Source organism: Lepidothrix coronata, unplaced genomic scaffold (genome assembly GCF_001604755.1).
Source record: "Lepidothrix coronata isolate B3197 unplaced genomic scaffold, Lepidothrix_coronata-1.0 Scaffold422, whole genome shotgun sequence".
Taxonomy (NCBI): Eukaryota; Metazoa; Chordata; class Aves; order Passeriformes; family Pipridae; genus Lepidothrix; species Lepidothrix coronata.
This window is the reverse complement of record NW_016690602.1, coordinates 25,203-39,741: the sequence shown is the minus strand read 5'-3', so window position 1 is coordinate 39,741 and position 14,539 is coordinate 25,203. Positions and strand designations below refer to the sequence as shown.

Genomic DNA, 14,539 nt, shown 5'->3' with positions numbered 1-14,539 from the left:
CCTTCTTTGTAGGTCTTGCAGGGATGTTGTCTCTCCCCAGTCAGGCTGCCAGCCTTTCCTGCACTACAACTGGGAGTGGGGCCCGGGTGCAAAGCAGGAGTTCCCAAAGCCACCATTAGTCTCACAGCAGGGGTTTGGGCACACAGAGTCATCCAGACCGGACAAGGTTCCCCTTACGCTTCTCCCACCATGGTCTGGGGAAGAGCCACTCTCTCTTTTTAACACCACTAGTGGGTCCCTTCTTACCACACCCAGACACCAAGGCTTCTCCTCCTTCCCACCAAGACCTGCAGCTCCAGCTCCTCCCCTTTCCCATGTTCCCCAGGATGCCCCGCTCTCTCCTGGTTCTACCTGGCTCCAACACCAATCCTGCCAAGGGGATGAAGCAGCACAGGGAGCACCTGCTGTTTGCTGAGCCTCTTGACTGCTTTTTTCTCCAGTTAGAAGCAGATTGTCAAAGGAAGTTTCAAATGTCCTGGGAAACCCAGAGATTTGTTGTAGGGTGACTTGTTGGTGTCATGGAGACATGATGGAATGGTTTGCTTGACTACAGTGTTGCACCAGGTGGGTTATTACAACCCACCACTGAGGGAAACTGAGGTTCTTGATAATCAATCCCTTGGGGTGGGTTAGAGTGAAACAACACTGAATTTCCGATATTTACATATATATATATATATCTATACGCACACACACACACACACAGAGTCAGGAATTTGTTGTCTTCTCCAGGTCCATCTGGATTGTGAAGCCTGTCCCTGTGCAGTCACTGACTCACACTTTTCCCAGATTACATGACCGGCGTCAGTGAGCAGAAGAGACCAGTCATGGTGGAGGAGAGGGGCCCCTTACAGATCACCTGCTCTTTCCAGATATGCCACTTTGGGGCCATGTGGTGGTGCCAGCACAGGGTACCACACATCTGCAACCCCACACCTGCCCTCGTTTCCCACAGCAGCTGGCTCTGAGGGGAGCAGCCAGCTCAGCACATGGCCCAACACTGTGGGGAAATAGGAGCTCCAGGGGCTGGAGGAATTTCAGGTCTCTAACATCAGTGTGTGCCTCGGTCCTGGTTACAGAGAAAGGAGGTGGAGTTTTAGGACTGTGTGAGTGTGACCAAGTTGTTTATTCCATACCACCCATGTCATCACTGAGGTGTGGTTTTGGCAGGAAAAGCCAGGGGCTACAACGGGTAGTGCATCATCCTGCCTGTCTCCCTCCAACGGGAGGGTGTTGGGATCAGCCCCTGTGGACTCGACCCCTCTTTCATCACCACTAGTCCTCTTTCCATTCCTTCGAGCCACAGCACATTTAATTGGTGCCCAGTGTGGGGTCAAACCCGCAACGCTGAGGCTGTCTCATGGTCTACTGACTGAGCTAATTAAATGTGCTGGTTTTAACACCAGCAGGGAACTAGACTCCAAATAAGCCACTCCCTTTCCTGCCTCCCCTTCTGGTAAGGGAGGGAGAATAAAGGAGAGATTATGGGTTGCAATAACAATTTACTAAAAGCACAAGCAATAGAATAAGACATGCACAATAACAGAATCACAGAATATCCTGAGCTAGAAGGGACACACAGGGATCATTGAGTCCAGATCCTGGCCCTGCAGAGGCCCATCCCCAAGAGTCACACCCTGTGCCTGAGAGTATCATCCAGATACTCCTTGAACTCTGTCAGCCCAGTGTTGTGCCCACTGCCTTGGGGAGCCTGTTCAATGCCCAGCCACCATCTGGGGGAAGAACCTTCTCCTAATATCCAACCTAAAGCTCCCCTGACACAATATCAGGCCATTTTCTCGGGTCCTGTCACTGGTCACACAGAGCAGAGCTCAGTGCCTGCCTCTCTTCTGCCCCTCATCAGGAAGGTGTAACTGCAGTGAGGTCTCCCCTCAGTTTCTTCTTTTCCAGCTGAACACACCAAGTGCCCTCAGTGTCCTCACACGGCTTCCCCTCAAAACCCTTCACCTCCTTCATTGCCCCCCTTTGGACACTCTCTAATGGTTTCACATTTTTCCTATATTGTGTCCCCCAAACTGCCCTAATATTGAGGTGAGGCTGCCCCAGGGCAGAGCAGAGCGGGACAATCCCCTCCTTGGCCCAGCCAGTGATGCTGGGCCTGATGCCCCCAGGAGAGGGTTGGCCCTCCTGGCTGCCAGGGCTGCTGACTCATGGCCAACTGGCCACCCACCAGGACCCCCAGGGTCCTTTCCCAGCACTGCTTTCCAGCATCTCATTCCCAGTCTGTCCATACGTCTGGGGTTGCCCCATCCCAGGTGGAGAATCCAGCAACGGCAGCATTAATAGCAAAAGTATACAAAAGTGAAGGTGTTTTACCCACAAAAGGGTATTCACCACCAGGAACAAAATAAAACCAAACTGGTTTGCACTTTCAGGCCCATGTGGTCTCCAGGAAAAGGCAATATAAGTGACTGTCCCTGTGCCCCGCACCACCTGGTATTCGGGGTACAAAGGTACTCTGGGGGGGGAGCTCCCATAGCCAAAAATTCCCACCCCCAAACCCAAGACAATGGACAACAATGATGGGCAAACCCCCAAAATTGAGATCATCCATGTCACACCGCCTGCTTTTCCGGACTGCTGTGCTCAGCTGTGCTCAGCAGTATTTGGCCTGGCTCATCTCCTCCTGCACCAGTCCCCTGCTGTCTCCTTCCCCCCAGCTGCTCCCAGTTTGCCACCTCTCCATTCCCCCTGTGGCTGCTTCCGCTCCGCCCGCACCAGGGGCTCACATTCCACTGGGCTTGGACCAGCCCCTCCTCTTTCCTTGGAGCAGGGTTTGCACTCCGATGGGCTTGGGCTTGTTGCTGCTTTTCTCGGAGCTTGTCACTGTTGTCCTTCAGCACCACGTCTTGGAGCCATGGCTGGAGGGAACGGAAAGGGGACTGGCAGTGATGGAAGAGCGGCCAATCCACCGGGGCTGATCCCAACACCTTCCACCGGAGGGAACCGGGCAAGATGATGCAGCCCCCAGCTTTTCCTGCCGAAACCACACCGCAGCAATGACATTCCAGTGATGGAATAAACAACTTGGTCACACCCACGCAGTGCTAAAACTCCACCTCCTTTCTCTGTAACCAGGAGAGCGTCTGTGCCATCCATGCCACCCTGGTGCAGGGACGTCTGTTGTCTGGGCAAAAGCCTGGAAAAGAGAGGATTTGTTCGTATGTGCAAGGGCCATAAAGACAGTGAAGGGTCTAGAGGAGAAGCTGGGTGGAGTGATTAAGGTCACTTGGCTTGTTCAGCCTGAAGAACACTGAGAATATCTCATCCCAGTCGGCAGCTTCCTCACAAGGGGCAGCAGAGGGGAAGGTGCTGATCTCTTCTCTCTGATGACCAGTGACAGGACTGGAGGGGACAACAGGAATCTGTGTCAGAGGAGGTTTAGGCTGCATATTAGGAAAAGATTATTCCCCCAGAGGGTGGTCAGGCATTGGAACAGGCTCTCCAGGGTTTGGTCATGGCTCCAAACCTACCAGAGATCAAGGAGCTTTTGGACAAGGCTCTCAGGCACATGGTGGGATTGTTGGGGTGTCCTGTGTAGGGCCGGGAGTTGGGCTTGAGGATCGTCGTGGGTCCCTTCCAACTCAGGATATTCTGTGATTCTATGAAGTTTGAGCTCTGGGGCAGTTCTCCCCTGTCTGTGCTATTTCACCCCCATAGCCAGAAATGTCCAGTCAATGAACCTCTTTCTGAAAGCAGCCTCTCTTCAGGGCATGGATTAAGTTGTGAGAAAGCCTCTGCAGTGGAAATTTTCTCTCTCTACATCCCAGGACAGAACAACTCTTACTGTAGACTACACATGCCTACTTTCACCTGGTCTCATTGCACTGTTCCAAGGGCTGAAAAAAACTGTTGAAGGCTCCACCAAGTCCAGCAGTCCTGTGAAAAAACTTCTTTGGTCTTTGCAGAGCTTTTCTCCCACTGCAGAGAAAGGAGGGATTGTTCCCAGACATAACAAAATGGATTCTGGCACGCAGTTTCTGTGGGAAGTGGACCCTCAAACCACAAGGAAGTGAAATTTCATGGCGTAGGAAGGACTGGCAGATGCAGACCATGTTATCCTGGTGTAGTAAACACAGTTGTGCTCTGTATGAACTTTCCTTCTACAAAGTTTAAGGTTGACCGTGGATGCCATTAACAGTAAAATCCCTTTGGCAGCTGGAATATCTTCACCTTGCTAGTTTTGCAAGGCTTAGAAAGCACAGAGTAACCCAACGTATGACTAAGCAAACTTGATGCAAGCCTGTGTTAACAGTCAGTTTAGAAACACCAAGCACCAGGTGACAGAATAAAGACTGAGCAACATCTCTCCCTGGGCATCTCAGGAGAGCATCTCTAAGGGGACAGGATGACACAGAGACAAGGGCTCGAATGCAAAAGAAGTTTAATGAGTCCAAAGAGAGAAATTAGGTCATTTTGAGCAATGGTCATGGTGTGTTTAGCACCAGGGAGACATAAGAGATTGTGCCCCGTGACTGCAGCTGAGAACCTCTAGATATCCATTGCCTGCCCCACAGAGGCAGCAGGGCCAGCAGGTCCTCCCCAGGCTGGCTGTGAGGGCCTCACAGACCGGGAGAGCACAAGGGAACAAGGACACAGGACAGAAATGAGAGAGTGGCAGAGGGCAGAGGCAGGGCTGGGCCGTGCTTGCCCAGAGCCCAGGCTGGCCCCGTCCTTCTGCAAGGGCTGCTGAGCTCGCTCAGCCCCTCTGGAAGCAGCAAGATGATGCTCCACCACCAGTGAAATACCATCTTGTGAGTCCTCGAGGGCCTTCCCTAGGGCCAGGGGCAGCAGCTTTAGCAGGGGAAGCAGCTCCTGCCACAGTGGCCACCACCAAGGCCAGAGAGGCCAAAGCCCCCGGAGTTGATGGGCACTCCCTGAGAGCTGAGGATGCTGCCAACGGCAGCGGAGGTGGAGGATCCCACGGCGGTGTTCTGTGGGAAGGAGCTGAGGATGGGCCCGGGCAGGGTCACCACCACAGGGGAGGGCTGGATGGTCACGATGGAGTCCTGGCACTGCCTGACACAGGGCTCATTGCAGCTGTTGGCCAGCGGGGTCGGGCCGCAGGGCTGGCAGGGCCGGCACGGGGTGTAGCAGGACATGTCTGGGGCTGGAGCTGCACCTGGGACAGAGGGCAGGGGGAAGAAAAGCAGGAGGGGTGAGTGAAAGCCTGTCACACCACCACAAGGGAGAGAAGACACGAGGTGGCACCAAGAGCTGGAGGTGTCATACAGAGTCACAGAATCACAAAATATTCTGGATCAGAAGGGACCCACAAGGATCATCAAGTCCAACTCATAAGTGAATGGCCCATATGGGAATCAAACCCACAACCCTGGCACAGGGAGACCCACAGGCTTCTCCTTCTCCAAAGCCCAAAAGAGACCTGCAAAATGCAACCAAGCCCAGGGAGATCCCTTCCTAGCCCATAACCCCTAAGTGAGCTCCAGCTTCTCTCCTTGCCACCCCTTCTGCACCCTTCCCTCCCCCGTGGCAAGCAGCCCGAAAAGCAAGCATAGAACCAAAGAGCAGTTTTGTGCTGAAAAATCCCGTGGAAGGATAATGAGTGGACAGAAGAAAAAAAGAAGGATAAAGAGCTTCAGACTCACCTTGTTCCCAAGGAGATCGTGTCAGGAGGAGTGGATGAGAGGATGAGAAGAAGGACCCACTTTTATACTTCTCCTGCACTGCCCCAGGCCCGCAGTCACTGCACCAGGGCAGTAATTTTCCAACAGACTCATCTCCATAGCAAAATATCCCACCTAATGCCCCAGGTTGTGTTTTGTTTTCCATCAGTACCGCCAGCACATTTCCTCATTTCTGCCATGCCCATTAGGCTTTGTAGGCTCCTTTCAAGTTCCAGGATGACAGGTCCAAGGATTTCCCAAGAGGGATCACGTCACCACCATCAGAAGATGTGCCCTCAAGTGTAGGAGAGGTCTGTGCAGATGTAGGACATGGAATTGGGGAAATCTGGTGAGGTTCTTTTCACCCCCCATTGCAAAAGAGTTTGAATCTCCTCCTGCCAATGCCGGACTTCGTCCTGGGTGCACAAAGGCTCCTGTGCCTGACGATGCGACTTATCCTTCACCCTCAATCCTCTACTGATTTATTTGGAAGAGTCATCCCCTCTCATGGCCATCTCTGGGCGTCTCATATCACTGCCTTTAGTCACCATGAAGAAGGAAAATGTTATCCTTCCTAAATACCATGATTATCCAACAGTTCTGATGGAGTCAGGTCTCTCCTCATATGTAAGGGATGTGTTGGACCTTGGGACAGCACCTTGGATGTCCCATTCTCCTCATGCTGCCATGTACTTTGGCTGCACTCTCTAGACCCTGACCAACAGGAGAGACTTTTCCAAACATGTTGACTGTCCTTTGAGCCCCTGAAGCTGTGGGTGTGTTGGCAAGAAGGTCATGCTGACAGCAATGGCTGTTGTGGCTCCCTGTAGCTGTGTACTCAGGTATAGCCCAGTGCTTGGACCAGTTTTCTTGGGTTATGGATGGAGCTGCCCTTGCTGAAGGGGAATTGTGTTCCTGCAAGGGACGTGGGTCTGCACACAACACACACTCCTGGCTTGCCCTCACAGCAAATGCTGACACAAGGCCAACCCAAAATTAGACCGTGACTCGCCACAGGCAGGGAGAGCCTATCCCAGGAAATTTGCCTACTGAAGGCATTCCCTTGCCCTCCTGGGATGCATCCCAGCTGCCTCCATGTCTGCAGAGCAGGAAGTGCATCACTGCTTGGTGTAGTGTGAGAGCTGTGTTTGTACCCAGGGCCCTTCTGGGCACATCCCCTCCCTGAGCATCCCCAGGCATGTGGCACAGTAGGTCCCTGATAACCCTCATGCACTGGGGAGTTGGAAAAGTTCCTACTCCCCCAACACTGCTGGGTTGCTCTCCAAGCGAGGCCTTTGGGCATTGGAAATGAAATGTGCTGAAGCACAAATGCTAAGAGAATACTCGATGTATAGGACGAGAGATGAATCCTTACCAGTGGGAAGATGTTTTCTGCAACCCTTTCTATCCCCCCACAGAGCACTCAGGAGAGCTCCTCACCACAGCATGGTCTTATTGGCCTGGAGTAAGAGGCTCATGCACCTGCTCTCCAAGTCTCTCCCCAAGGCACACCCTCTCTCGTAACACAGGAGGTCTGAGGGCTCTCAGATTGTAGCATAGTTCAGTCTCCAGCCTGTACTTCTTGAAGAGGTTTTTCATTTCCATGTGCATTCATCCTTCGTGAATGCCAGAGGGCTCCTGTGGCCCAGTTCTCCAGATAGTCTAGGACTCCCTTTATAGCAGCCATGACCTGGAATGCATCAGCTGACTTTCACTGGTTTTCAGGCAGTCCTTTTTTGATGCCCACTCACTGCTGAGAAGGCCCTCCCAGCTTCTTGGAGTGCTTTCAGGGGATGCAGCAGCCTGGGAGGCCTTGTAGGTGATGACTGAGAGAGGCACTGACTCCTCTGTCTCCACACTTCTGAGATTACCTTCCATCATGTGAAAGACTCCCTTTCTAACACAGTCCAGGATGCTGTTGGATGACATATCCCTAAGGGCCCAGGGCTGCCTCATGGTGTCCTCCAGGACCCACTTCCTCTGCTGCAAAGCTCTTTGGCAGCCAGTTGGTTCCAGCCATTTTGTGACTGCTGTGTCTTTCAGAGGGAGCTGAGAGCGGCCTTGACCTGACACCAACAGGGTGCATGGAACCAAATCACACACACTCATGTCAGTCCAGTCTGTTTAAGTGTTCCCACATCTGATCCTGCCCTAGTGCAGGTCAGCCTTTCCTGCTGCCTTTCCTGCTGTCAACTTTCCAAGGCGCATCAGGAGCCCAATCTCTTGACAGCAATTCCAGCAGGTAAAGGCCAAGGCGAAGAATCCCTTCAGTGCCTCCACCTTTCCTGTCCCCAGTGAAGCTGCCCCAGTCAGCCTTTGGACAAATGTCCCTTTTGCTGCTCATCTCCTTGAAAGAATTCCTTGTGCCCTCTGCATGATGTGCCTGTTTCAGGTGGGCTTTGGTTGTCCCTGATGCTGCACACTCGGACAAGCTGGCAAACATTCTCCCCAGAGCAAACTGCAGCAATAAGAAGAGAGCTAAAGCATCTTCCTACTAAGGGAGCTGTAAAAAATTCCAATTCACAGCTCCAAGACAACATTCCCTGCCTGTGTAGGACCCCTTCAGCATCTGGAGCACATCTTCTACCTTCACTGACACAACGTTACCCAGGATGTCCTTGACTCCTCATCTCAGCACATGAAAGCAGCTGACATGGCAGAGCAGGCACGTCAGAAATGAGGAAATGAAGTGGCAACGTTGACAGAAACCAAACCACAACCTGGGCCATTACATAGAACATTTTGTTTTTGAGGTGAGTCTGTTAGAAAATTACTGCCCTGTGCAGTGACCGTGGTCCTGGGGCGGTGCAGGAGCAGTATAAAAGAGAGACCTTCTCCTCACTCTCTCATCCGCTCCTTTGCCTCCATCTCATTGGGAACAAGGTCAGTCTGAAGCTCTTTTTCATCCTTCTCCTCCTTCTCCTCCTCCAATGCACCTCAGCTCACACCTGCCCCAGTCCTATGTGGGGTCCTGGAAGTGCTATCACGGGAGAGGGGAGGGGGTGGAAAGGGGCAGAAGTTGTGTCATGATCAGAGGTTGGAGCTTGGTGAGGTGTCTCCTGAGGTACGGGCTAGGAAGGGATCTCTCTGGGCTTGGTTGCTATGAACAGGGTTATTTTGGGATGAAAGGAAGTTGATACCTTTGGACCTCCTTACACAGTCCCCAGCTCTTTTCTCCAGTTCATGACTTACCTCACTCTCGGTGGGGTGACAGGTTGCTCCATATCCACAGTTTCTGCTCTGCTTCCCCTGCCCTCTGTCCCAGGTGCAGCTCCAGCCCCAGACATGTCCTGCTACACCCCGTGCCGGCCCTGCCAGCCCTGCGGCCCGACCCCGCTGGCCAACAGCTGCAATGAGCCCTGTGTCAGGCAGTGCCAGGACTCCACTGTTTTCATCCAGCCCTCCCCCGTGGTGGTGACCCTGCCCGGGCCCATCCTCAGCTCCTTCCCACAGAACACCGCCGTGGGATCCTCCACCTCCGCTGCCGTTGGCAGCATCCTCAGCTCTCAGGGAGTGCCCATCAACTCCGGGGGCTTTGGCCTCTCTGGCCTTGGTGGTGGCTACTGTGGCAGGAGGTGCTTCCCCTGCTAAAGCTGCTGCCCATGGCCCTGGGGAAGGCCCTCGAGGACTCACAAGATGGTATTTCACTGGTGGTGGAGCATCATCTTGCTGCTTCCAGAGGGGCTGAGCGAGCTCAGCAGCCCTTGCAGAAGGACGAGGCTCTGGGCAAGCACAGCCCAGCCCTGCCTCTACCCTCTGCCACTCTCTCATTTCTGTCCTGTGTCCTTGTTCCCTTGTGCTCCCTGGTCTGTGAGGCCCTCACAGCCAGCCTGGGGACCACCGGCTGACCCTGCTGCTTCCATGGGGCAGGCAGATGGACACCTGCTGGAATCTCCACCAGAGTTACTTGGTGCAGACTCTGATGTGCCTCTGGTGCTCCCTGCACTCAGTTACCCAGTTTCCACCTTTTGACACAATAAAGTTCTGCTGCATTCGAGCCCTTGCCTATGTGTCATCCTTTCCCCTGCATATGCCATCACAAAATGATCGGGGAGGTTGTTGGATATGCTTGTGCAGTGGCCATTATCACAGGGTTGCTTTGACCATGCTTAGAGTGTGATTTCCTTTTTTCAAACTTCTCTACCTATCTGAGGCTGGATAGAATGATCCAACACACTTCAATGACAGAGTTATACCACAGGTGCTTTTATGTCTCCCACTCTCAGCAAGCCCAATTCCCTCAGCCTTCCTCCTCAACTAAGTGCTCCAGCCCCCTCAGCATCTAGTCCCTCTTCTGCTCAGTTTGCTGAGCTTGATGAAAATCTTTCATAGGATGACAATAATTTAGGTTGGAATGTGCCTTATGACCATCTAGTCCAACCATATATCTAATGATGTCAAGCCTACCACTAAACCATATCATGAATTGCCACATCTTTTAAACACCTCCATGATCAGTGACTCAACCACTTCCCTGGGCAATCTGTTCCCGTGCATGACAATCATTTCATTGAAGAAATTTTTCTTAATGGCCAATTAAATCTCCCCTGGTGCAACTTGAGGGTATATTCTCTCATCCTATCGCTTGTTACTTGGGAGAAGGGACTGACACCCACCTCGCTACAACCTCCTTTCAGGGAGTTTTAGAGAGTGATAAGGTCCCTCTCTGAGTCTAACTTTTCTCCAGGTTTAACATCCCCAGCTCCCTCATCTGCTCCTCATCAGACTTGTGCTCCAGACCCTTCTCCAACTCTGTTGCCCTTCTCTGGACACGCTCCAGCCCCTCAATGTCCTTCTTGGAGTGAGGGGCCCAGAACTGAACCCAGGATTCAAGATGTGGCCTCACCAGTGCCAAGTACAGGGGGACAATCACTGCCCTGGTCCTGCTGCCACACTATTCCTGTTACAAGTCAGGAGTCCATTGGCCTTCTTAGCCACCCGGACACACTCAGGCTCATGTTCAGCCACTGTCACCAGCACCACCAGGTCCTTTCCAGCCACTCTACCCCCAGCCTGGAGCACTGCAGGGAGTTGTTGTGACCCAGGGGCTGGACACAGCATTTCTCCTTGTTGAACTTTATACAGTTGGCCTTGGCCCATCAATCCGGCCTGGTCAGATGCCTCTGTAGAGCCTTCCTAACCTCCAGCAGATCTAGTACAACAATGACACCCAACTTGGAGTCATCTGCAAACTAAGTGAGGGTGCACTTGATCCCCTCATCCAGGGCGTCCATAAAGATACTAAACAGAACTGGACCCAAAACTGAGCCCTGGGCGACACCACTAGTGATCAACCACCAACTGGATTTAACTGCACTCACCACTACTCTCTGGGCCCAGCCATAAAGACAATTTCTTATCCAGTGAAAATGATACACATGAGCAGGCAGTTTCTCCAGGAGAATGCTGTGGGAAATGGTGTCAAAAACTTTACTAAAGTCCAGGTAAACAAAATCTACATCCTTTCCCTTGTCCACTAAGTGGGCTGGTTATCTTGTCGTAGGAGATCAGGTCAGTCAAGCAGGATGTGTCTTTTCTACAGCTATTCTGACTGAACCTGATCACCTGGTTGTCCTGTATGTGCTTTGTGAGTGCACTCAAGATGATCTGCTCCACAACCTTCCCTGGTGCCAAGGGCAGACTAACGGGCCTGTAGTTCTCTGGATGCTCCTTCTGGCCCTTCTTGTAGATGCATCTTTCTTGCATTAGAGCCCAAGATTCAACAAAGATGTTGATGACAGTCCTCAGTGTCTGGAAATAGTCCTGCTGTCTGGAAACAGTCCTGCTGTCTGGAAACAGCCCTGGCAGTGGCACCTCTTTTGATGGCATTACCACAAAAGCATCTTTTTCTGGTCTTGCTTTTGGGCTGCTGTTTCTCAGGGACAGAAGGACAACTGGCTGCTACCAAGCCAATGTCTGATCAGGGCTCTGGGTGGACACGTGTCACCCTGCCCAGCTGTGTCCTGCAGCAGTTCAGCCACTCCCCTCCCTCAGTTGCTCCTGGACAGCCCTTCGAGACAGCCCTTCCTGCCCTGAATTTCTCCCTGCCTCCATCTCTCCACGATTTTTTCCAGGAAACCCTGGACACAGACAGGGAAGGAGGAAAGTGAATGGGAAACTGCCTGTGGGGCTGTGCGTGTGTTGATCAGCTCTAAGCTCCCCCTGGCCATTTGTATTCACTCCACTATCACAATGGGATCAACCAAGAATTGGAAGTGCAAGGGAGTGAAATACTCTTGGGTCAAGATAATGGCAGTTGAGAAGGAAAGGGACAAGAAAGGAAAAAGCACAAGTTGTGCAAGACCAATCACCCACCACCTTGCAGCAGCAGCTCAATGCCCAGCCATCTCCAAACAGAACAACTACTTTGGAGAGACTGCCCATAGTTTTTTTGCTGGGCACGTTATATGGCATGGCAAAGCCCTTCCATCAGCTTCAGCTGAACCACTGGAAAGACATTTCCTACTTGATTCTTGTTCCCTGGCACAGTGGCAGCCAGAGAAGGAGGAATTGCTTCCTCACCTCTCCTCTCATCTCCTCACCTCTCCTCTGCTTGCCTCACCTCCTACTACCCTTGGAGGACATGGATGACTTCCAAAACTGCAAGTCACAGTACCTGAGGGGGACCCATTGCACTCCCCATTCTCCTCTCCTTTTGTGAGTGCTGAAGGCTCCCCAAGCACCCCCGACTTCCTCAGGGCCTACAGTGTCCACAGAAGAGGCAGTATTCTTATGGTGGTTTGGTCTTGTCTGGCTACCAGGTGGTGGAGTCATAGTTATTAACTTATTGATCACATCCACAGGGATGTCACAACACCCACCCTGCTATTTTACTTTCAAGAAACACATCCCCTATGCAGGTCCTTCAACCTGGCTTATCTTCAAGGCCAATCCACCTTCCAAAAGAATTGGAATTATTCTTTTGCACTTCTCAAACACTTCTTTCTTGCCCCACATGAAAGGGGAACTGAATTGCAAGTAAACTGACAGCCTTCTTGCATGACCTTGGCAGCTGTCTTCCCCCTTCCAGACCTCATACACAGACTTCCACCTTCAAGGTGGGCTCTTACCATCCTCAGTGCTCCCACTGCTCCTGCAGGAAGAGCCAGAGGGGCTGTGTAGCAGGATCTTGAGGCTCCCTTTCCCACTGACCTCATGGAACAGAATGGGCTACAATGGGTCACCCTTCACAGCTGAGGTGCTGACAGCGAGAGAGCTTTTCTTCAGACTTTCAGGGACAGGAAGATGCTCTCTCCACAGTTAGTGCATCCTCTTTGCTGATTCCTGGTCAGGCCCTTTCTCCCCCTCACTCGATCCATCGACAGTGGATCACCTCCTTGTCCACTGTTTCTTTTCTCCTACTGGGACAGTTACCACACGTGTTGTTTGGGTCCCTACCTCAACCCTGGTGTTCCCACATGAGAGTTGGGTGTCTGCCTCAACCACCATGTTCTTAACTGTAGTTTGGATGCATGGCTCTACTGTGACATCCTCAGAAGTGATTTGGGTCCCTGTCTGAATCACTGTCCTCTGATACTACTGAATGGTGACTCAACAGGCACAGGTCAAGCTCCAATATTTTCTAAAAGCTGCCACCCAGGGACCAACCACCTCAGGGCATGTTTCACTGTTGCCATACCAAAAACTCATCTCTTCTTATGCCACCCTGACCAGATACCTCAAACCCCACATTAAGTCAATAGAGTTAATTAGTATTTTTAAACACCTCACACTAAGATGGAAAAGGAGTTGTGAGTCAGCACGAAACAACCTGTGTCATTCTTGGGTGAGAAGGGAGAGGTGTATTCCCTCATCCTCCCCACCAGGCAACTCCCCCAGCACAGTATCATCTTTCCTGGCCACCAAAATCCTATCACTCCCCCTCCTCAGAGAGTAAGGGGGGGGGGATATAAAATTAAAATACTGTGTGTTGAGATAAAGGCAGTTTAATGAAGTTAAGCAAGGAAACACTGCAGAAACACAGCAAAGCAAAGAGATTTATTATCACCTTCCCATCAACAGGCAATGTCCAGCCACTCCTGGGAAGCAGGGTCACATTTAGCAGTTTATTCAGAAGACAAACAATCTACTAACCAATGCTCCACCACCCCCCACCTACTATTTTCTCTAAGCAATTATTGCTGACCATCATGTCCTATGGTATGGAATATGCCTTTGGTCAGAGTCAGTCAGCTGTCCTGGCTGTGTACTCTCCCAGCCTCTTGCCCACAACCACACTACAGGTGTTCTGAAGAGGAGGCTGGAGATAAGGAACTGATGCTGGGCAAGTCCTGCCCAGAAAAACTCAAAACACTTCTGTGTTCTCAGCACCATTCCAGCTCCAACTACAAGGAACTAGAAGAGGAGTTAATGGGGTGAAACTTGACTCCATCTTACGTAGGCCCCGTACAATGCTGTTAACCATCACTGCATATTAGCCCAAGCAAACACTCACAGAAACACACCTGAAAAACATCTTATTCCCTGGGCATCTTGAGAGAGCACCTGCAGGGGAAAGGATGATGCAGAGACACCGGCTGGGATGAAACAGAAATTTATTGAGTCAAGAGGGAAGCGAGGTTCCCCTGAGTGGAGGTCCCAGTGAGGGAGCACCAGGGACAGAAAGGAATCTGTGCCCCTTTAGCTGTGGTAGAGACCCCACCAGGTGTCAACCTGCCTGACCCAGAGAGGGAACAGGGCCAGCAGGTCCTCCCCAGGCTGGTTCTGTGTGGCTGAGAGCCCACAGGAGCACAAGGGAACAAGGACACAGGACGGAAAGGAGAGAGTGGCAGACTCCCCCGATCATTTTGTGATGGCATATGCAGGGGAAAGGATGACACATAGGCAAGGGCTCGAATGCAGCAGAACTTTATTGTGTCAAAAGGTGGAAA

General features: G+C 51.9%; 2 protein-coding genes across 3 annotated transcripts in view; one reads left to right on the top strand and one right to left on the bottom strand.

Annotated features, from left to right (window-relative positions):
* LOC108509872 (feather beta keratin-like) overlaps nucleotides 1-14,539 on the top strand; it is a 41,639-nt gene that overhangs the window by 9,236 nt on the left and 17,864 nt on the right. Inside the window, exon 3 of one of the 2 annotated variants that reach the window (XM_017839467.1) lies at nucleotides 8,914-9,223. In XM_017839467.1, the coding sequence (XP_017694956.1) occupies nucleotides 8,934-9,223 (290 nt within the window). In that variant the 5' untranslated portion in view covers nucleotides 8,914-8,933. Of the gene's footprint in view, nucleotides 1-8,913; nucleotides 9,608-14,539 lie in introns of those variants that run through there. The other variant, XM_017839466.1, reaches the window with a different exon arrangement.
* On the bottom strand, nucleotides 4,778-5,153 carry LOC108509874 (feather beta keratin-like). Its single transcript, XM_017839470.1, has one exon. The coding sequence runs from the start codon at nucleotides 5,121-5,123 to the stop codon at nucleotides 4,818-4,820; it is 306 nt and encodes a 101-aa protein (XP_017694959.1). The 5' UTR covers nucleotides 5,124-5,153; the 3' UTR covers nucleotides 4,778-4,817.

Coding starts and splice junctions, on each gene's coding strand:
- LOC108509874 (XM_017839470.1), bottom strand. CDS start 5,123: ATGTCCTGCTACACCCCGTGCCGGCCCTGCCAGCCCTGCGGCCCGACC.